Source organism: Teleopsis dalmanni, chromosome 2 (genome assembly GCF_002237135.1).
Source record: "Teleopsis dalmanni isolate 2A chromosome 2, ASM223713v2, whole genome shotgun sequence".
Classification (NCBI taxonomy): Eukaryota; Metazoa; Arthropoda; class Insecta; order Diptera; family Diopsidae; genus Teleopsis; species Teleopsis dalmanni.
In genome coordinates this window covers 59,143,016-59,165,491 of record NC_051847.1, presented here as the reverse complement: position 1 = coordinate 59,165,491, position 22,476 = coordinate 59,143,016, and the positions used below count along the sequence as shown (strand labels likewise).

Sequence of the window (22,476 nt, the reverse complement as noted above, 5' to 3'; positions counted from 1 at the left end):
ATTAATTATTACATAATAAATAGTTTAAAAAGGCTAAACAATTTAAATGACGAAAACAAAACAATAACAAATTTACAACTTGAGCTTTGAAATTGATTAATATTTCCATAGAATAGCAAAAAGCATTTGTTTGATAAAAATCTCGATTATTTGTTAATACTTGTTAAATTTATCAAGTTCACAGATTAGGAGGGTAAATGTATATATAATTTATTATGGGGTATAAAAACTGATTTGACAGCAATAATGATATTTTTATATACATAGATATATAATCATAGATTCAAACTGACTGTAAATATTAATAAAAAGAGATTTTTATAGATTTGTGAAAAGATGATATATTCATTTAAAAAAAAACGAAAGATTTTAGCTAAAAACGTGGCATAAAAGTATTAATTTTATACACTCTAATAAGTAAATAGAGCTATTAGCACATTGCATTCGACAGTGTTTTTTAAATTAATTTAATCGTTAAACAATTAAAAATACTAATTGAATTTTTACATTTAATTAGTATTTATTCGTTGTTATTACTACATCTAATATTAAACATAATAATAATTGTAATTGTGGATTGTTTTCTACTTGGTTTAACAATGAATACTGGAATCATGACGTAATGCATGACTTAAGTGTATCGGCTAATAAAAAAGAATCAACGACTATCCTAACCTATATTTACTCTACTGAGAATCGAATTATATATATTGCGATCGCAATCTGTTATCGTAGTAGAATAGTGATGGTTGGGGATGGGTTCGGTCACTGCCCCCATTGATAGTTTTCATTTTATCAATTATCTTCAACATAACTTCTCCGGTATAAATTTACATACATACGTTATATACCAAGTACGTTCCAAATTTTGGCTATTTTACTAACAGTTGTAATAGTTGGTATATGAATTGCCCTAGTCCGCTTTATTCCCTTTCACATATGTTCCCGTTACTTACGCCAATGATATTAATTATCTTTAAAAAATTTCTTTCCAAATTCTGGAAGTGGTTATTCAAATGTGCTTACAGTTAAGCAGAAGTCGAAACATTTTCGCAAGTTGCCAGTACGGTACATTTAATGTACAGTACGGCACACTGTTAAATTTCAATTATTGGCATTGTATTAATGTTTTTTTGACTATATTTTTATTTATTACTTAGGTTTTTGATATATATATTGTTTTATGAAGACATAACGGCAAGTATAAAATTTTTTCTTATTATTCTTACTATATATAGAATATATCTATATATTATATAGCATATGGATATATATAATTTTTAACATAATTTGCAGTGTATATTAATATTAAAAAATCGTTATATATTATTGTATTTAGTGAAACAGAAAATGCTACGTTGTTTTAGAAGCATATAAAATTTTTAAACAAAATTATAAAACAATGATATAATTATATAAATAGTATAATAAAAATTTCAATAAATAAAAATTAATACTAAAAATCTTTAATCTGTTAAAAAGTATAAAGTAACATATTCTTACTGAAGTTGTTTTAGAAAATATGTTTAATTCTTAACACAAACTCAGCAAATGGGATCGTGTACAACCATAATATTCGTTTATATTAAATATAAACAAATCAAATAAAAAGTAATAACAAGTGGGTAATTTTTTAAAATTTAATAAAATATACAAAAAGGAACCCTAAAAAACATTTCATGAAAATGTTCTTATTTATTTTTATTTCTAGATAGTCTTACAATAAAACAATTTGGATATATGGTACAATTTTAAGTAGTAAATAATTTTAGAAGCAATTTATAAATTACAAACTAAATAAAAGAATTAATTATATATTCCATGTTAAAAATAATATTTTCCATTCTATAAAATTAACTTTATTATTGAAATAAAAACAACTATTTATATTAGCTTACGAATTTACATTTCTTAAAAATTTATTTTCTTAAAATATTTAAATAAGTATCAATAGTTATTATATGATAAATTATAAAAAGAAGCCAAATTATAAGTTTTATTTCTACATATAATTCAATATTGATTACTTAATATGTTATTTAATAAAAAAAAAATATCTTTTATATATATATTTTAATATACAATGTACACAGAATTATAAAATATAATAAACTAAATTGCTTTAAGCTATTTGAAAAAAAAAAATATTTTGAAATTATTTAATATATAAATGTAATAGGTTTAAATTGTGTATTCAAATACAGTAATTATAATAAATGAATATTTTAGTTATAATAGAAGAATAAAGAGCAAAACTTGAATTAAGACATTGATTCCGGATCAACTTCGATTAGATCATTAAATAGATCTGGAGAATTTAAAAAAGTTTCAGTTTCAACCGTTGTACTTGTAACTTCAACATCTTTTGTTCTTGAGCAATCTTCTCTGTGTGATTCGGTTTGAGATCCTTCAATTGTGTCTTTTTGTAATAATTCTTCAATTTCCTTATCCACATGCATTTCTGCTTCCATATTTACATCTACCGCTTCATCCTCAGTAATGGTTTCATCAATTTCCATTAAAGTCCCTACATCTTCTACTTGTTTTATTGAATCTGATACTGAAGATATATTATCTTCAGTAAAGCTTTCTTTGCAAATTTCTGTTTCTGTATTTGGTTCTGACATTGATGTGATTTTACCATCAGAATCATTTTTTTCGGAAATTTTTATTGAATTTGACGCTGATGATATTATAGTTTGCGTGTCAGTTTTATTGCAAATATTCACTTCATTAACTATCTCTGAGATTGATGAGATTTTATTTTCAAAATTAATTTTTTTATAATTATGTATATTTTCATTTGATTTATCCTCTGACAAAATTATATCTTCAGGATTCATTTTTTCACATGATTTCACTTCCGTAATTGACGTTGATGATTTTTTATCTTCCGAATTAAATTTTTCACAAATTTCATCTCTTTCAGTTGGATCTGATATATATGATATTTGATCTTCCGAAACAGTTTTTTCGCCCATTTCAACTACTCCAGCTGAATCTGTAATTGATGATATTTTATCCTCCGAATCAGTATTTTCATAACTTTCGACTTCTTTATTCAGATCTGATGCTGATGATATTTTACTATGGGAATTAGTGTTATCGTCAATTTCCATTTCATTAGTTAGATTTGACGCTGATGATATTTTAGCTTCCGTATCAATTTTTTCGCAAATATTAGTATCTTTATTAGAATCTGATATAGATGTTACTTTACTTTCCGAATCATTTATTTTTACTCTTTGAATTGAATCTTGCACCACATTACCTTCAGGATCATTTTTTTTGCAAATTGCCATTTCTTTTTGTTCTACACTATTTTCAGTATCGTTATTATCACCTATTCTGGGATTTTGTTTTACAATATTGTCTTCTATGTACTCAATTAAATCGTCATCATCTACTTCCATAGTTTGTGTGCTTTCGATTTCTGAATTAGAATGAACAATATCCGTTAAAATGATATTTTCCTCATTTTTATTACGATTTTCCTCGGTTTCCGATATTTGACCGTTCTGTCCATCTTTTATATTATCAAGACAAACAATTTTTTCAGTTGGTTCAGTATTTAAACTTTTTATTTCTTTTTCACTTGAAGTAATTATAAATTCATCTTTTTGAGACGTATTTTTATCACATACACTTTGTATCAAAGTATCTGATTTCGTCGTCACAGTTGTAGTAGGTTCGATATCAACATCTGCAGAAATACCAGTACAATTATTAAAATCCATTTTTGAATTATTCTCTTCACTAGCTGCCATTATTTCTACAGAACGATTATCTCGTTTAGGCTTGCTTACTTCTACAGAACCATTATCTCGTTTAGCTGCGATTACTTCTACAGAACTATCATTATTTGGTTCAGCTTCGATTACTTCTATAGATTCATTATTGTCTCCTTTAGCTGCGATTACTTCTGCATAACTATCATTATCTGATTTAGCTTCAATTACTTCTACCGAACTATCTTTATCTCGTTTAGCTTCGATTACTTCTACAGAGCTATCATTATCCTGTTCAGCTTCGATTACTTCTACAGAACTATCATTATCTCGATTAGCTTCGATTACTTCTGCAGAATTATTATCTTCTTTTTCAAGATCAGATTTTGTTTCTGCATTTTTTTCATTCAACATATTTATTATATTTGGAAATTCGTCTTCAGCCTTTTTTATTGCAACCTTACATTCCATTTTCAGTTTCGTATCACTACGTTTCATTTCTTCAAGACGTTCACGTTCTAGCATAAGTTTTTGTTTAATTAATGTTGGATTCGGTTTATTTGTCATCTTTTTTCGTGGTTGTTTTCTTTGTAGAACTCCTGAAGATGGCGCTACATTTTGCTCTTTTTCATCAATATCAAGCATACTAGCTAGAAAACTTTGGGCAGCGGTCACAAAATCTATTTCTTCTGGTGGTTGTAAAGTTTCTCGCAGTAATGATTGCACAGGAATTTGTTGTGCTGGATTTTGTTGTAATGTGTTTAACTGTATTGAAGTCCCTTGTAGTGTATTTTTCGTTATAGGATTAATATGTATGGCATTTTGTTGTATTTGAATCTGTTGCATTGGATTTTGCTGTACGATTTGCAACTTAGTATTTGTTGGTAATAAGATTTTCTTTTTAAGAATAGTTGTTGTTGTTGTATCAGCTATAAGAATATTTTTTGGCGCCACTAGTGCTTTAACTGGTTCATCATCTTCATTATCTGAGTCTAAATTGATTGTATCCGTTTTGGGCTCTATGATTTCTATTTCATTATCTTCATCGTCTGATGCTTGTTTATCTGAAATATTAAAGAATTTATTAAGTAATTGAAAATATTAAGTATATATAAGTTTATATATATATATATATTTATATAATAACTGTATATAAAAATTAAAACACAATTTTTCCATTTATTATGTTTTTATAATTCACTTATTATTGAGTTTACAATATTTCAATATATTTTTTTTTCACACTTTTTGAAGTCAACATAAACTATATAAATTTAATAATAATAATATAAATGTTTAATATTAATAAAGTTTTAAATTTTGTCTGTTTTGTCATAATTAAAATAGCTTTATTATAGAAATATATTATTTCTAAGCGCTTAAAAAATGATTTAATTTTAAAATTTAATTAAGGGTGATTAAATAAGAGCTATATATTTTGAACTTTTCTCTCTATATTTTATAAGTTAAAATCACATAAATCATCCTATAGAGAATCTGTAATTAGCATTCTCCATTTACAGTAACTCCAGCAATTTTTTTTTTCAAAAAAATACGGTCCACTTATATTAATACAGCAAACTGCTAATTATTGTAGAAATTAATGTGATATGACAATATTGAGTTGACGTATTTGGAACAGTAGTAAATCACAACAACATAAATTTCTTATAATTCATTAATTAATCGAATTTTTGGCTAACCATACAGCTGTTTCGAGGATTGCCAAACACCCATATATATATTCAACCCCATAACCAGTCGAGTGCTTATGTCGACTGACCGCTTTGAAATGCATTTTCTAACTTCTTCAAAATGCTATTTAATTTATTGTTTTTGTTTTTTTTTTACACTTTGGTCATCTATATCTTTAACATTTTGTTTATTTGTTTGATGGGCTGGATTATCAACATTGTAAACACAACCATTTGACGCAATTGATTATGTTTACCATATATATCACGCAATACGAAAAACTTAACCCGATTGATTATTTTTTTAATTGATGAGTTTTAGAATAGCAGTGAATTACAGCAACAAAATTTTATTATTGAATTTTTTGATTCACCATACGAATATTTCGAGTTTTGCCAAAAACTCAGCATCAGTGGACTTAGAAAATATTCATTAGTTCTACAGGTTGGAGTGGCGGCCTTGTATACCAACAAAGCCCACTGGAGCACAAATAATGGCCCGTTGTGGTAAATTGGTTCTATAAGTCCGATATAATTCTGGGACTACAAGTGCCAGTCTTAGAACTCGGAACCGGTCAAATTAGAACCAATACGTATGTTTTTTTAACCTCCCGCGGCAAAGCTGTATAAAACTTTCGTTATTGAAATTTAAAGTTTGCCTTTTTCTTTCCATGATCATTGTAAACGTAAATGTTAATTTTGATGGGAATATGATGAAAAAAAACAAAACCAAAAAAAAAAATGCATGCCATAACGTTTAGCAAATATATAGTACTGATTTAATCACCCTCTTTAACTGGTAAGAAATTTCGTTACACATTTAGTTGGGCATTTCTTCAGATTATATATATACACTTTTATATTATTTTCATTGTTATATACGTGAACTTATTATTATAATACTCTAAGCAATTATTGACATTTGATATACATATTTGAGATTTATAAGCTTATATACTATTTTTTTGTAACAAAATATCTTTTTGGTTTATTCGTGATTTAAACTCGAAATAAATTTGTCTCAACTAAAACCAATGCTTTGGAATTTTGTTTAATCCAGTTTTAATTAAAAAAAATATATCAGTTCGGTTTGGTTTCGGATAAATATCAGTGGTCGTTTCAGTTTCGAGTAATTACTTTTAAAATATTTCAATTACAACTAAGTTTTTTTTGTCATTGTTTTATTAATTCTTTTGAAAAAGCACAATTCACGAATTTATTCAAAAAACGAAAAAAATAAACTTCTATGTTTATAAATAAAAAATATTCTTTAACTCTTTAGTCAAACTCAATATATTAAAGCTTAAAAACAGAAAAAAAATGTGCGTATATATTGAGGTACCAAACTAAACGGTACTGATCCCAAATAAACAGATATATTTTTTTTGGTTAGGTTCCGGTTTTCGGTTCAAATTCAATATCAACAAACATTATAAAATTAAACAAAATATTGATTTAAAAATAGACATTTAGAAATAAAATGATCGCAAATATATAATAATATGCATTTTATTTTATATTATTAATAACCTGTGTAATAATATATATTAATACTTAAATTGATAATAATATACTATATTATTTATCTCTAAGAATCGTTAAAAGGAATTTTATAATGTTAAATAAACTTACAAATATTGCAATAATAATAATAATAATGATATATATTACATTAAATCTTAAATCGAGAATATTGAGATTATTATGTATTATTGGTAATTATATTAATATACTTTAAAATATTATTAAATATATATACTATACATTGTGACCGAAAAGTTTTCGGGAAATTTTAAATAAAACGCAAAATTCTTAACCTTCATCAATATTTATTTTATCTCCTTCAAAATATGCTCCATTAGAAGCGATACACAAATGCCAACGTTTCTTCCACATCAAACATTTTATAGGCGCTTTCCGGTATGGCTTTGAGTTCCCTCTGCGAATTCTGTTTTACGTCTTCTATGGATTCAAAACGCGTTCCTCTGAGTGGTAATTTGAGGTTGGGAAACAGGAAAAAGTCACACGGTGCAAGATCAGGTGAATACGGTGGCTGTTCGATGGTATTTATTGAATGTTTGGCCTTAAAATCGTTGATAATGTTGAACAAATTGAGGTGAATCGGAACAAGCCGGGCGTTGACACGTCGCATACACAAATTGTCCACCAAAATCAAACGAGCCATCTCACGACCGATGCCTAGCTCTCGTGCTATCTCTCTAACACTCACATGAGGATTTTTGAACACGATTTCCTTTGCCTTTTCAATGTTTTCGTCGGTGGTAGAGGTCGAAGGTCGTCCAGAACGCGGCATGTCTTCGACGGTCGTACGACAGTCCTGAAAGGCTTTGTACCACTCATAAACTTGAGTTTTCGATAAAACTGATTCCCCATAAGCCTTTTGTAGCATTCGCAACGATTCTGCACACGAAATTTCGTTCGAAAAACAAAATTTGATGCAAACTCTTTGTTCAATATTTTTTTCCATTGTTTTTTTCGCAACGCACTACTGAGGTGAACTGGTTTCAACAGCTGCCGTAAACGAACTGTCCTGACAGATCGCGCTCATTTTTGGCATAGTAATTAAGGACAGTTGCTGCCAAACTACATAAACTTAAAATATCGAAAAATATACAGCGCGCGAATTTTAAATGAGAATTTCCGAAAACCTTTCGGTCACAATGTATATTTAAGCTTATTATGTTTATATGTCTTAAATTTATCAATCGAATCTTAAGATTAATTATTTCAAAAAATACATAATTTATGTAAAGTAACCTAAACTTTAAAGTTACTTAGTAATAGATATTTTTCAAATTAATTCAGTTTTTCATTTTTTCAGAAACATAAATATGACATTTCGTCTACAGGCAAGTTCTTTAAACATTTCGAATAGGTGTTATCTTCTGTTGTGATGTGATCTTCGAGTCGTATGCACATGTAACTAAACTTTGCCAAACGCCAACGTAATTTAATTGTTTTCAAATCACCTAAAATATATAATTAAAAATTATTTGTATTGAATAAATTATATATATATTAATTTTGACTCAGTAGTACATAATATTTTAGTTTTTGTTTAATAAAAATACAGGTACTACTGCTTTTTATCAACTAAAAAGTATTAATATTACGTTTGAAATCCTGTAATTTTGTCTCGATTTCTCTCCAATGTTGTTCACGCATTTTATAATTGTTAAAATCCAAATTATGTATATCCCATAAACTGGGGTAGTTTTTCATTGCATGTACAAGTTCAAGTAAAAATTCTTTATCATCCTCCATATCTTGTAATTTAGTAGAATCATGCGCATAGCTATCATTACTATTATCAGAATTATCTAGATGTATATCATCCATTTCATCTAATTCATTTTCTTTTTTGAGGTCCTCTTCATCAATTTTATATAGAAAAAATAGCTTGGCTAAGTATTTTGCATACTTTAATTCCAGATTCGCAAGTATTGTTTCATCTTTTATAGATTTCAAACGGAAAGTTTTATACATTTCATATAGATGTGCCCAACGATCAACAACATCTTGATAAGTCATGGCAACATCTAAAACAGAAAGAAAAAAATTTAAGCCAATTAGAACATACACTTTTTTCTTACTATATTATTTTTAATATAACTTACTTGTACTTTGAACCAGTTTCGTCAAACGTGCCCATAAGTACTGACATTTTTTCTCATCTTCTTGCATTGTTTCCTTATTACAAGGTTTTCGCCACAAAATTTGATGACCAGTTACAAAAGATATAATTTTTAAATCAGTCGACCGAATTTCTATTGGTTTTACAGGATGACGCAATGGTTCAGCATGACGTTGCAATTCAAGTTCTTCTTTTTTACACAACATTTCATTTCTTTTCGCCAATTCTATCAATGTTTCAGTTTGTGATTCATCAAAGGTTCCTCTGACTTCGTCACCATGAGTAGTATCAATCCAATCTTCTAGAGCCAAGTCTCTATTAGCTAAAAATGATGTTGATTCATCGAAATAACCATTAAAGCGTTTTCCTTCTGCTAATCGGCGCTCAATTCGAACATAACGTTTTCGTATATTTTTCCAACGCAATTTTATATCATCACTTCGTTTAAAATTGCTTTGAATTTTACGCCATTGTTTCCGTGTTACTTCGAAATTACCATAATCCGGATGTCTAGTACACCAAATTGAAGGGTATTCTTTTATCAGAGTTGAAAGTTTACGATCAAAGGCATGCGATTCCTCTTCTCGACTCATGACATCTTCAGTATTCCTTCGAGCACTTGTCTCATTTAAATATCCAGAATTTTGATATTGAAATGATTCATCTGCTTCATCAGCATCTTCTTCAGCATCCATATATGTTTCCTCTGGTTCGTCATTATCATCACATTCTTGTACCTCATCATTTTGATCCATTTGCCAATTATCATCCACATAATCAGCTTCACGGAGTAAACTATTCTCACCATTATCGTAGGGTTCTAAAGATTCTTTATGGTCTTCATCCTTTAGATTTGCATGTAGACTTTTACGATAATTGTACACTTGATTATGGAAGCTATTGGAGCCCGTATTAAATAAATCCACATCCTCTAATTGTCCATAGCATACATAGTCAACACCTAAAATAAATGTAATTATTTAGTATATAGAAAAAAATTAAATTCTATTTCATTGCCTTTAAACATTCTTCAACACATGGACCAAAAATATACCATATATTTTAATAAATTTAAAATTAACATATTAACGTTTCGTTATTTGCAAATTGTAAAAACAAAAACAGCATAAAGTATGCTTGTGTTGATCTCAATGCTATAGTCCATGGTCCACCCCTTAATAAAAATTTTAATGTTTAAATCTATAATGCCCAAAGTCAATGAAATGGAACTCGTTAGAGATTACAGCATCGGATACTTACGTTGTTTCTTATAATTTTTTTAATATTTTAAGTACACTAGGTTTAAATAATTTTTTTTTTCGTTTATAACAAATATATTAAAAGTCCATGTGATTTAAAAATTGGCTTAAGACAATGATTTTAAACGATTTACTAAATAAACAAAATAAAAAAAAATACACGAGATATATAAATTCTTTACCGATAGTTTTCTAAAACGGTCCTGTACATTACATACGTATGCGTTATATATATGTATATTTATTATAAAGATGAATACTATAGTATAGCATAAACATATTTATATACATACTATATATTATATAATATTTACATAATTATAAATATATTATTATTTATTATAATATAATATATATGTATGTACAGTTTATAGATATAAGATACATAAAGTTTAAACGCGATATGTTTGAACATTTTAAAATTCTTTAAGTATTCACTTATATATTTGTAATATTAAACATTTGTTTTATTAAAATTGTGTAAACATCCACTTAAATATTTATTAATGCCAGAAATTTGTTATATTTTCAGACTACTTTATTTTTAATTAAAAAGTAAATATAAAAAGCTATGAATTATAAAAGAAGACTAAACACAGAAACAAGCCGAAAAACTCTCGAAAATATAGTGGGTCTTGAATAATGACTATACGCATTGTGTAGTAGATACTCTTTTTCATAGAAATAATCAAATTAATACGATAAGAACATCTCACAATAAACACCCTAGCGGTACTTTAAGTAGGAGATATACATAAACCCGGACATACAGAATAACTCTCAAAATGAATCTAATCACTCAATGGGTGATGCGCTGCTACAATAACAATCAGATACATTTTATCGAAACTAGCTATACGAAAAAAAATGTATAAATTGAAATCGAATTTAGCTGCCAAAATGTGGAAAACTTAGAACGATGACAGAGAGAACGAAGAAAGCAAGGTTGATCAAAATAAAATAGAGAGACACTATTTACAGAGGCGCTAGAATCCTTGACATCATTAACTAGAAAACGTTCAATCAGTAGATTCAACTCAATGAAGGGAGTTCACACTGGACGTTAGTGCCAAAGAAGAAAAAGAAGTCATGGAAAACCATCATCTGAAAAATATATATTATATGCAAGATGGAGCGAAGCACATACAGCTGTTTTTGCTTCAGAACTTTGGCATCAGACCATAAAATGGTAAATAAGTTATTTCAAATATTATTAAATATGAATACATTCTGATAACAGAATATTTGAAAGGAGTGTAATGATTCAATTAAAAATAGTTTTAATTGTTTAATTGATAGTTTAATAGTTTGATTGAATTAGAAAAAGTCGTCCAAAACTGAATTTTTACTTACACTGTTAATAATATTCCATTTACTTATAATCGAACACAAAATTAAATTTATTTAAAAAGTTTCAAAGCAGCTTGCAAGGATCTGCTTGTGTAAGTCGACGTCACTCGATGAGTAGCTCTGGGACGTAAAGCCGACCATTCTTAGAATCGTTATTTTTTTTAATCATCAAATGTATTTTTTCAAAAAGATATAAATTGCAAGATGCCAAATGTGATGAGTAGTTCTCCATACTGACAATATATGAACTTACTCTATAGTACTACCCATATAGTAATTGTGTTGTACTATTAAATTTTATGATCAATTTATGTCTCAACAACTGTGAAATCTACATTAATTTTTTTTAAAATCTTGTTTACAAGGTATATTAGGTTCAAAACCTTGTACATATATTTTCAATTTGAAATGATTGAAATGATGAGGACTTGGCAATATTTAAAACAGCGTTGTATGGTCAGCCAAACATCAAATAAATTAACTAAAATTTTTGTTGTTGTCTTTTCATTTCTATTTGACAAAAAATGAATTGAAACGCTTCTATTCGACAAAATAATTACGTTTTCATAATAATGCAAATATCTTGATATAGTTTTTAATCGAAAATTTAATATCGTTTACGAGAAGTTGAAATTCTTGTTGAATTTGAATGTTAAATAAAATATTTGGTAGAGAGATTTCGATATAGCTAGTTTATATTAAATATAATAGTCACTCCCGTCATAACTGACGTTAAATTTCAACTTATATTTAATATTTTATTAAGAAAATTATTTGAAATTGGTTTCAAGAATATTCGATGTAAAAACTTTTGCTTACCTGCAGCTAACTGTCCATTCTCTAAACTATCAGCGTCAGCACCAAATCCAAGTTGACGCATATCTGTTATGCACTTGTCTTGTAAGCTCTTAAAGCGACCAACGGCATAGGTAAGTAAATAGGATAGATGTATATATAGTTCCTTGACTTCAAGATAATTGCGTGCTTGTTTGTAAGCATTAGAATTTGTAAGAGTTTGAATTTTACCGGTAAGATGCTGACATATATCCATAGCACTGAAGACTTGTTCCTGCAACTGTGTACGTGCTTGCCCAATAGGAGTATTTGGGAATAAATGTTTTAGTATAACCGGTCGTACAGTAACTGGAGATTGTTGAACTTGAATTGGCGCAGCTGGTACACCATTGATCATTTGAATGTGTGTGCCATTTTGAGTGACGGGACTGTTACTATTATTAGTTACAAAATTATTGAAACGCATTATTTGTGGCTGTTGATTGGAAGTTGCTGATGAAATAGGATGTTGTTGAGTTATATTTGCGTAATGTGCTTGTGGTTGCGCTGGTGTTATCTGTACAGGACGCGAATTAAAATTTAAAGGTGTCGTTGCTCGCTGTTGCCAATTAGTATTATTTGTTGTTGGCGATGTATTTGCTGCAGTTCCTTGACGTTTGACTTGTATTAGTTTACCATTCGGTAATCTAAACGTGTCTTGTAGTGCAGCAGAATTCAAATCAATACGATAACCATTGATTGTGTGATAGACTGGAGCCGCACTAACGTTACCTGGACTAGGCGCTCGTTGACTTAAAACAGTACGTCGCATTATAGGTGATGTGCCTAATGCTCTCATTTGAATTTCTGTGTTTCGCAACACTAATGGCGGTGGAGCTGTAGTACTTTTATTTTGTTGTGCACTTGAACTGCCATAACCAGTTTGAACTGATAACACTTTTGGAGTAGATGTGATCGGAGATGTCAATGGGCGTGGTTTTGGTGAAACCGTAATCTGACAATCTGGTTCTAACATACTTAGAACATCAGGTGTGCATACAACTTCATCATTAGATGTTTTGGGACGCTTAGCTAATGATGTGAAACTGGTACTTGTTGGTTTAAAGGGCTTTTTTAATGGATTAGTACTGCCCATACTACTTCTTGAGTGAATTGAATCAATACTTTCAACAGAATCAGACATATTACCACATTTAGTTTTACTTTGCCGACAGCAATTACTTCGATCAATAGCAAATAATATTTTTTCTTCAGATTCTGGAAGTTTCCTTGCCAATATATCTCTAAAAATTAAACAAATAAAAAAAATTTAGTTGTTTTCGATTACCTTTAAATGCTCACTAGCAAAAAAAACAGAATGTAATAGAATCTTTAATGGAAACATGATCAGCTGTCCGTCAAATGCCTTGTGAACATTATTTAAACAAAAGATATTGAATTTTTTTTATCATAGAAAGACAATATATGATTTTTTTAATAAAAACTTTTAAAACAAAATAAATGAAGACTTATTATTTAAACAATTAAACAATAATGAAAATAAAACAACAACACAAAACGCAGCTCACAGATGTCGATAATGTTGACATCTGTCAGACTAAATAGTAATTTTAATTGATAGAGGTGAATTTTATTGGTTAAATTAAATTGATTCAAAAGTGGACTAACTACTCTAAATTAATGCTAACTTAACTTTACTTAACTTTGCTGTATCAGTGACTAATGACTTGATTACTGAGGCACAAAGTAAAATTTGCAGAGTGAAGGATTGTGGATATTATAATAAACTCACCTTTTCTGTTTTTCAATATAACTAACAAGTGCCCAATGTTGTGCTCGTAGAGGCCAAAGTATTTTGGGGGCACAACTAAAACAGCTCCAATTTTCATTCTGTTCAATATCAGCTACGACACCTCTCGTTAAGTTCTTGACTATGCATGATTTGCAAAAAACATATGGACAACTGGAACAGCAATACACCTCACCACCTTGACCGCACCAACGGCAATATAATTCTGAACCATCTTCACCTTTACTAAATTCTCCGCTATTATAGAAATCATGGCATTTAATGCAATGTGTAACACGCAGAACAGGATGCATTCGAATGAATTCTTCTTGAGCCGGTGCAGTGCCTATATGAATTTTACATGTTGTACAGTGTACTTTTTTGTCTCGTACTTGATCAATAGTAGAGTACATTTTCATGTAAAAACGCCGTTCTTCTTCGGGTATGGATGGATCAAAATCCAAGGGTGTCCCTTTAAAAAAAAAGAAATATTTAATTTAATTATATTGTCATATAAATATACATTAATTACACAAACATATGAAATGATAAAATAAGAAACAAGCACAAAGCATTTTTTAAATTTAATTTTGTAAATGAGATGATATAGTAACGATAAGTGGTTATTAGTCAAGGGTAAGGAATAGGATAATTTCTTTTAATAATAAAGACTGAAAGAGTATTACCGTAAAGTTTTGATTTTTGTATCTGTATATTTTCAAAAATAAAAATTAACCGTAAAATTCTAATTGTAAATTTGTATAAAAAAATCTATCTTCGAAAGCCGGTACTTCAAAACTGACCATTAGTGCGCGAAAGCCATAACCACCGAAACATGAATATGTTTTATGAGTTGGAAACTCAAATAGATTTCAGTATAGTACTAACCTTGGTCTGGTTTCTTGGATTTGAGGAGCAAACTGTAGCATGTTGAACAGATTTTTGAATTTGAATTTTCTTGAACGTTATCATTAAAATTTCTAGACGATGATTCGAACAAATCATTTTCAAAATACAAACGATTACACATGAAGCAAAATTTTTGAACCCTTGGAATTGACGAGTCATACCAGTTTACTACGGATTTATCAGCATCATGCGACCCTTGGGCTATAGCCTCCAATCTTTTTTTCTTTTCGCGATATCTACGTTGCCTTTCTGTGTTCTTTCTTCTTTGTTCATCAGTACGTGCCCTACTTAATAATAATTGTTGGTATACTTTCCTTATTGGCTTGTTTTTCAATTTGTTTCGATATCTGCGTTGCCTTTCTGCTGCCTTTCTTCTTTTCTCTGCAATATCTGCCATCACCGAAGTTGATGGGTAATCGTCACCTTCAAAATCAGCCATCACAATTATAATTCAGTTAAAACCAAACGCCAGTCGTGAAAATAACTACAATAATCCGATCATGGACCAAGAACCCATGTAAAACCAGTGACGCAAAATCGGTAACGTTTACGCCGATGAAATTTTATAGGTTAGTACACACCTATAAAACATATTCACGTTAAAATCGTTATTTACTATATGTCTTGTGTATGGTTATAGGTTATTTTTGTAATGGTAGGAATACAATCATTTCGATGTGAGATTTAAAAAAAAAACGATACCATGATTTTGACTTTTAAAATTTACAACGTAAATTCTCTATATATACTTGACAATACTTGACCATTAATCAGATATTGTCAAAAATCATGCTGTCGTTTTTTTATAATAATTTCCCCGCTTCATGGCTGCATTAAAACGATATTAGTAGACATATATTCGATACAATTAAAGAGTCATATGGTTAATAAATTAGCTTATTTACAACGATTTTTCAAAAAATCTAAAATTTAAAAAGTTTTTAAACATTTATTGCATGAAATATGGGACTTCATAGTTCTAATATTAGAATACAACAAAATGAGTATTTTTAATATGTATTAGGTATGGGTAAGTTTTTTAACCATATTAAGGTAGTATTTAAATATAATTTTATTTGTTAAGATATTTACTTAAAGTTTTCAGTTCTGCATAGTCAATATTGCATGGGTTTATTGAAAATACCGAATTGCCTGAAATCAACTTCAAAATTATAATAATTGATTTTGAAAAATAAAGAAATCCAAACATTTGAAGTTTGTTATGACGTTTTGAATTCGTAAATCTCTTTTAATCAAGATTCATTATAGTGCAATTTTCATTTTCGATTGTTAAATCTGTATAACACTCGAGATTAATTTATAACAATCTGGATATTTCACCACAGTTACCCTGAATGTTACCCTTAAATTAGCAGCTGTTTTATAGGACGACAAATAAATTATGATTTAATTTGATATATGTATTTCTACAATATACTAACACTACTACTATTAACACTACTGCAAACATTTTAGATTACTCTAAAACTGATCGATTTGAGCGATCTAGAGTAAATCTAAATTAAATTCAGATTTACCAATCGAAAATGCCATTAAGAACCAGTTATAAAATGGAGGCATGGGCAAAGTATATGTTTATGTTTATTCCCTATGAGTCAACGTATGAGTCAATTTTTTTAAATATATGTTACAACAGTATTAATTTGAAATAATAAAGTTAGTACTCCTTTATTATAACTAAAATAAAATATAGAGTAGACGCCAAAATTTGTAAAATGATTTTTTCCAACTTATTGTGTATGTAAATGCTGTGTATGATAAATCTTACTTTTTAAAATAAAGGCTCAACTAATGAACCGACTTTTTGAAAAACAACGATTTCGTTGGCAAGACTCAAATCCGTCATCACTGAAATCCGCCACTTCATCCTAAACTATATATACAATATATTTTTTTTTATTTAAGATAAATATTTATATGATATATACAAATAATATTTAATGACAATGCAAAATACTGATTGATTCAGTTTTATATATTAACGGTTTATTACTACATAAGCTATATTGTATATAGTTTCCTATTGCAACCCAATTTACATATAAAAACACACTTCTGATTTGAGTCATAATTTTACTTCATAATAAATGTGTTTGTGTGTAGTGTGTACACATTTATATTTTTTTATTAATTATCAATACGTTTGAATTTCATATTTTAAATTTTCTGTACAACTGCTTCATAACATTTAATAAAATTATTCCAAATTGTTTTTTATTAAACTCGAAAAATTTTACAATTTTAAAAGTTTTATAAACCTGCGATATCTGAAGAACTTAGCTATATCGGCGAATTTACTTATATCATTTGCCAGTGAATCATTTGCCATTAACTAAATTGAATTAATAAAATTATGAAGTATACTGCTTCACAAAGTAATTAACAGAATCAAAAAATGATAAAATTTAAAGTATCGAAAATGAAAACTGCTTCTTAACAGCACTAAAAAATCGAGAATAAGTAGAAGAAAATGTTCGTATTAAACTATCGTATAAACATTTTCAACGATTAAACTAATTATAAGTAATCTGAATAATAAAACTAATAAATGAATAATGTATTGATTTTTTAAGGATTTAAATTTTTTTTTACATTAACGTTTAGTAATTAAGTGGTTAATAGTTAAGGAATTTCCTAACTATTAACCCTTTAACTACTAATGCTAATTTTAAAAAAATAGAATAATTTTTTTCTTCATTGAAATAAATACTTTGGCGTAAAAACGTTAATAAGGATTTAAATATGTATTATAAAAGTATTTTTAAAATATTCCTTAAATAATTACAATCTAAATTTCGATATTCTATAACATGCATTTCGAAGACATAGTAAACAGTAATGTTTCGGTATTAGATATTAGACTAACATGTTATTAGATTTGATAAAAAAAAAATTTGTTTGATATATAAACATATGCTTTATCACGTTTTATTCGAAAATGAAAAATTATTAAATTTTTAAATTCGTATATGCAAAACTATTAAATTTGAAATTTTATCTATAAAAAAAAAAATTGTTTCATATATTCGATGTTCGAAAACTGCTATTTCGAAAATATTATGAATCGTTAGTTAGTTAAATATGTTCGAATATATCGATTTTCAACCACTTATGAATCATATTTATCGATAACTTCTGAAATTCTGAGAGTAGACCTTCTTCGACATATATCATGAAATGAGATTTAGTCAACCCGTTACATTTAATGGCAATCCGTTAACAAAGTAATTGTATTAAATTATTTACTATTATATCTTAAATCATGCAATTTTTTATAATACAATTCCTATTCTTTCAAGACGCCATATTGTGGCGAAAATAAAATTACGCTAGATGTCGCTTTTTCTAGTTTTTTAGGTTCTTGAATTTGCTGCAGCAAATTGAACAACCTAATGAAAGAATATGCGGCAAATATATCAATCGTATCAAGTGAGGGAGTACATAAATGTTGCGAATGGAAAAGTGCTTTGCAAAATTAATCTATCTTATTAAATTTATAAATTTTTCATTATAAATATATAATAAACTTACCATTATTATCAGTATACTGCATTGTAGATTTTTCACTCATATTGTTTAATTTTTAATGCAGCTTCCAAATTCGTTAATGCAATTTTTATTCGGGTATTGCCTTACACTTTTTGTTTAAAAATTTTTTCGTACATTATAACACTTCACAAAATCATAAGCCGCATATGTTTAGTTGCGGTATATTTCGTGATTTTAAATAATTTATTATAAAATATAAAGTACAAAATTTATTTTTTCCGATTAAAATATTTGTTTAATATTTTTTAATAATTATAAGAAATACAGAAATTTCCGCGAAACTAACCAACGCACAACGCAACCACTCGTGTTGCCAGAATTCCTGACTATGGTTGTGTAAAATCTTTTTTGTTAAATGTATCAGGTTAAACTCGTTTGTGTTGAAAAGAGAAACTATTGTCGTCAAATGAAGAACAGATCGAATATACGATTTTATGACAGATGTCTAAATTGTGTATGTACATATACAAAAAAACTGGATTATGTAGAATTCAGTCCACGCTGACGATAATATAATTTTTATTATACAATAAAAATATATTTTGTTTCAGAATATTATTTAAAACTACAAAACATATGTTAAATGTCAAAAAAGTTTGACACCTGTCACCATCCATTACAAATTGTTAAATTTTTATAAGTTAATTAATTTTTAAGTTCAACCGTATAACAGAAGTTATGATACTACATTATCTAGTATCATAGTAATCTATTACCATCTTGTGAAAGATTGCAATCTTTTACATTTTTTACTAGGAGGGAAGGAAGATTGTAATCCGTTGCAATTCCATTACTTTTTTTTATTATTCATTGTTAGTGAAACGTTTCGGTGAGCAGGGTTGCGAAAGAGATACATTGTATTTCATATTTTGTGATACACTGCTCCGAGCTACTCGTAGTAAAATTCAAGTAAAACACAAATAAAATTTACTCGAGAATACACGAATATTTGCTCAAAGTTATTACGAGTAGCTCGTGGAACAGACCTATTCTATGTACGTTATACTTTATATTAGGACTTATGATTCTATAAATGTTTTTATGTATATATAAATATATATATAAATCTGAAAGTAAACATTTTTACAGTAACTTTAGCTAAAAATTTTTTGTAAGTCACTTGCAAATACTGTAATTAAGGAAAGCCGTAACATTCAATAATTATTGAATTAATTTTATTATATGCCAGTAAAATATATTTTACAATTTTACATACTTAACTCATATACATATGTATATTTACACATATATATGTATAGGAGACTTTGTCATATCTTTTTATCTGTTTTCCTATTTTCTTTATTAACGCTTTCTTATTGTGCAATATGTGTATGAGTTGTAAATGATTAATTATAATTATAGAATCTTACTTATATCATAATATAATCATAAGAAGCCTACTAATATATTTAAGATCTTGAAATCGTTGGATTTCTTATTTACTATGATTTTGTCATTTATAATGGTATTATCTCAACCAAAAACAAAATAAAATCTTATACAAATAAATAACAATTTCAGTGATGCCAGATGCGTAAATTTTATTCGACAAAAGATTAAAAATGATATATAAAAGATAACAATATATACAGTAGCGTAAGAATATTTAACTGAGACATTGAAGCCCAAAAGAAATTTAAGAAAAAATATAATTACAAAAATACTTATATTATTTTTATATCTTAATTCTTTCTTAGGATCTATATTATTTGAAGCTGTGTATTGTAAATAATAATATGTATATATAGTACTCCGTAACTAGCCTTGATAATTATATTTTGAAGAATAGGTAATCATATTGATCATTACAGTTTATTAATATATACAGCATCATTTTATATCCAACATAATTAGGTGTGTCAACTGGGTTTGCTAAATATAACTCTGTAATGAATTAAGTATTTTAAATGTAAAAAATTAAGTATTATGTATTCTCTGTAATAACGATTGCTTTATATTTAATATAATTCATATTATAATAAATGCCAGATATTATAATAAATGAAATTTATTATGATACAAGTTTAAGCCTAAATCTGCAATTAGATAAATGACTTATTTTTTAAAGTTATATTTTTGAAAACTATGTTAATATTTATTAAAATGTAACTTTATTTATAAATTAAGATTGTAAAGATAATTTAGTTCAAAAACAGTAAAATTATAACAACAAATATGGCAACTATGCATTCAGAGCCACCATACACACATGAAAATTCATATAAAAAACTCATAAAAATATGTAACGCAATAGATATTCCCTTGATAAGAATTTTTTAATAATACATTCGAAAATTATTAAAATTAACTTATTTTATATAATTTTTGATATTATGTTAGTAAGTTTACACCCATAAAACAATTGTGTGTTGCCATAAGTAAGAAAGAGACCTATTCTTTTTACGTATCTTACGTCGTATTCATATGATTTTATTATTTAAGCTATCAAAGTATAAAAGAGCCGACAAAAATCACGAAGAGCAACAACGCGAGAATAAGTATACTTTTATTATTTTGTCGATATGGTAGGTATAATATAATAGACGAAATAGGTTACGAAGAGTAACGATTTGACAAATGAAAAATGAGTAATTTTATTTTGGTTCGTAGTTTTCATTTTGCTCTTTTTTTATCATTTTTTATATTATTTTTTTAGAGGGAAAAATTATATCATTTAATATTCTATTATATATTACATTTAATATCGATTTATATAATGTAGATAATATTCTATAAAATTTTTAATGATCTAAATGTTTTATTATTAGAGAATTGACACCATGATAAACTCTTAATAATTAGTAATTATACTTCCGTATGACTACTGTCCGGAGAGTACATTTTGTACCTTTGTACATTTTGTGAGATTCCGAAGACTTTATGCTATTAATAAAGTAAGGTATATATTATGTTCGTGTATGCGACATAATATTGTATTACCGATTACCAAAAACACAGTAATATAAAAAAATTTATATGTTTAACCCTTGTCGGTCGGTGCAATTTTCCAAGTGTGGAATACCATGTTCGAGCAGTTCAAGTATACTCGATTTCGAACATTTGAATCAAACATTGTAACCCTGAGCTTACACCGTACAGTGTGTTATTTTGATAATCTTAGTGGACAAAAATATTTTATGGTTAGAATATAATAAAAAGAAAGAACAGGGTGTCTTTCTTTGTTGTCGCAGAATAGGTTCCATTTTTAATGAATGCAAACTAAAATTTTTTTCAAGTTTTTAGTAATTTCTAAGTTTTAATTCTTCAAAAATATTAAAAAATTGAATTACTTTTATTTAGTTCATATTGTTATTTTTTATATACCCTTTTGGTATATATAACATAATAAGAAAAAATATGTAAGTAACTAAAAAGTAATGAGGTCAAAAGAGGAATTCGACTTTTAAAATAAGCAAATTTTAATTTAATAAAATAATATTAACAATAAAATAATATATCAAATTAATTCAAGTAATGTTGGTATTAATAAGCCATGGGATAACTAGATTAAGACTAGATTACTACTGAAGATGCTGAGATGTCTAAATGAGATTCAGCTTGGATCTGCAATTCACATCAAAGGAGCAATAATCGGCCTTTTCAGTGGCTCGCAAGTATGGCAAAAAACAGGAAGTTCCTTGCCTATACTGCCCGAAATGTACACAAAACAACAACACTATTTTCTCTACTTCGGCCAGTATAGATATACTGGCCCAACACATCGACC

The 22,476-nt window shown here is 27.7% G+C and overlaps 1 protein-coding gene across 3 annotated transcripts; it reads right to left on the bottom strand.

Moving 5' to 3' along the window:
- Window positions 1-2,185: 2,185 nt before the first annotated feature.
- On the bottom strand, window positions 2,186-19,267 carry LOC119685414. 3 transcript variants are annotated; one of them, XM_038099683.1, is made up of 7 exons: window positions 18,732-19,267; window positions 15,159-15,760; window positions 14,274-14,742; window positions 12,506-13,764; window positions 9,061-10,038; window positions 8,557-8,982; window positions 8,249-8,412 (listed from the first exon to the last, which is right to left on the bottom strand). In XM_038099683.1, the coding sequence occupies exons 2-7, from the start codon at window positions 15,616-15,618 to the stop codon at window positions 8,261-8,263; spliced, it is 3,744 nt and encodes a 1,247-aa protein (XP_037955611.1). In that variant the 5' UTR covers window positions 15,619-15,760; window positions 18,732-19,267; the 3' UTR covers window positions 8,249-8,260. The 3 variants fall into 3 exon arrangements, with proteins under 3 accessions (XP_037955609.1, XP_037955610.1, XP_037955611.1); XM_038099681.1 differs by lacking the exons at window positions 8,249-8,412; window positions 8,557-8,982; window positions 9,061-10,038 and adding an exon at window positions 2,186-4,792 and having other exon boundaries at window positions 18,732-19,265; XM_038099682.1 differs by lacking the exons at window positions 8,249-8,412; window positions 8,557-8,982; window positions 9,061-10,038; window positions 15,159-15,760 and adding an exon at window positions 2,186-4,792 and having other exon boundaries at window positions 18,732-19,264.
- Between the last annotated feature and the right edge of the window lie 3,209 nt (window positions 19,268-22,476).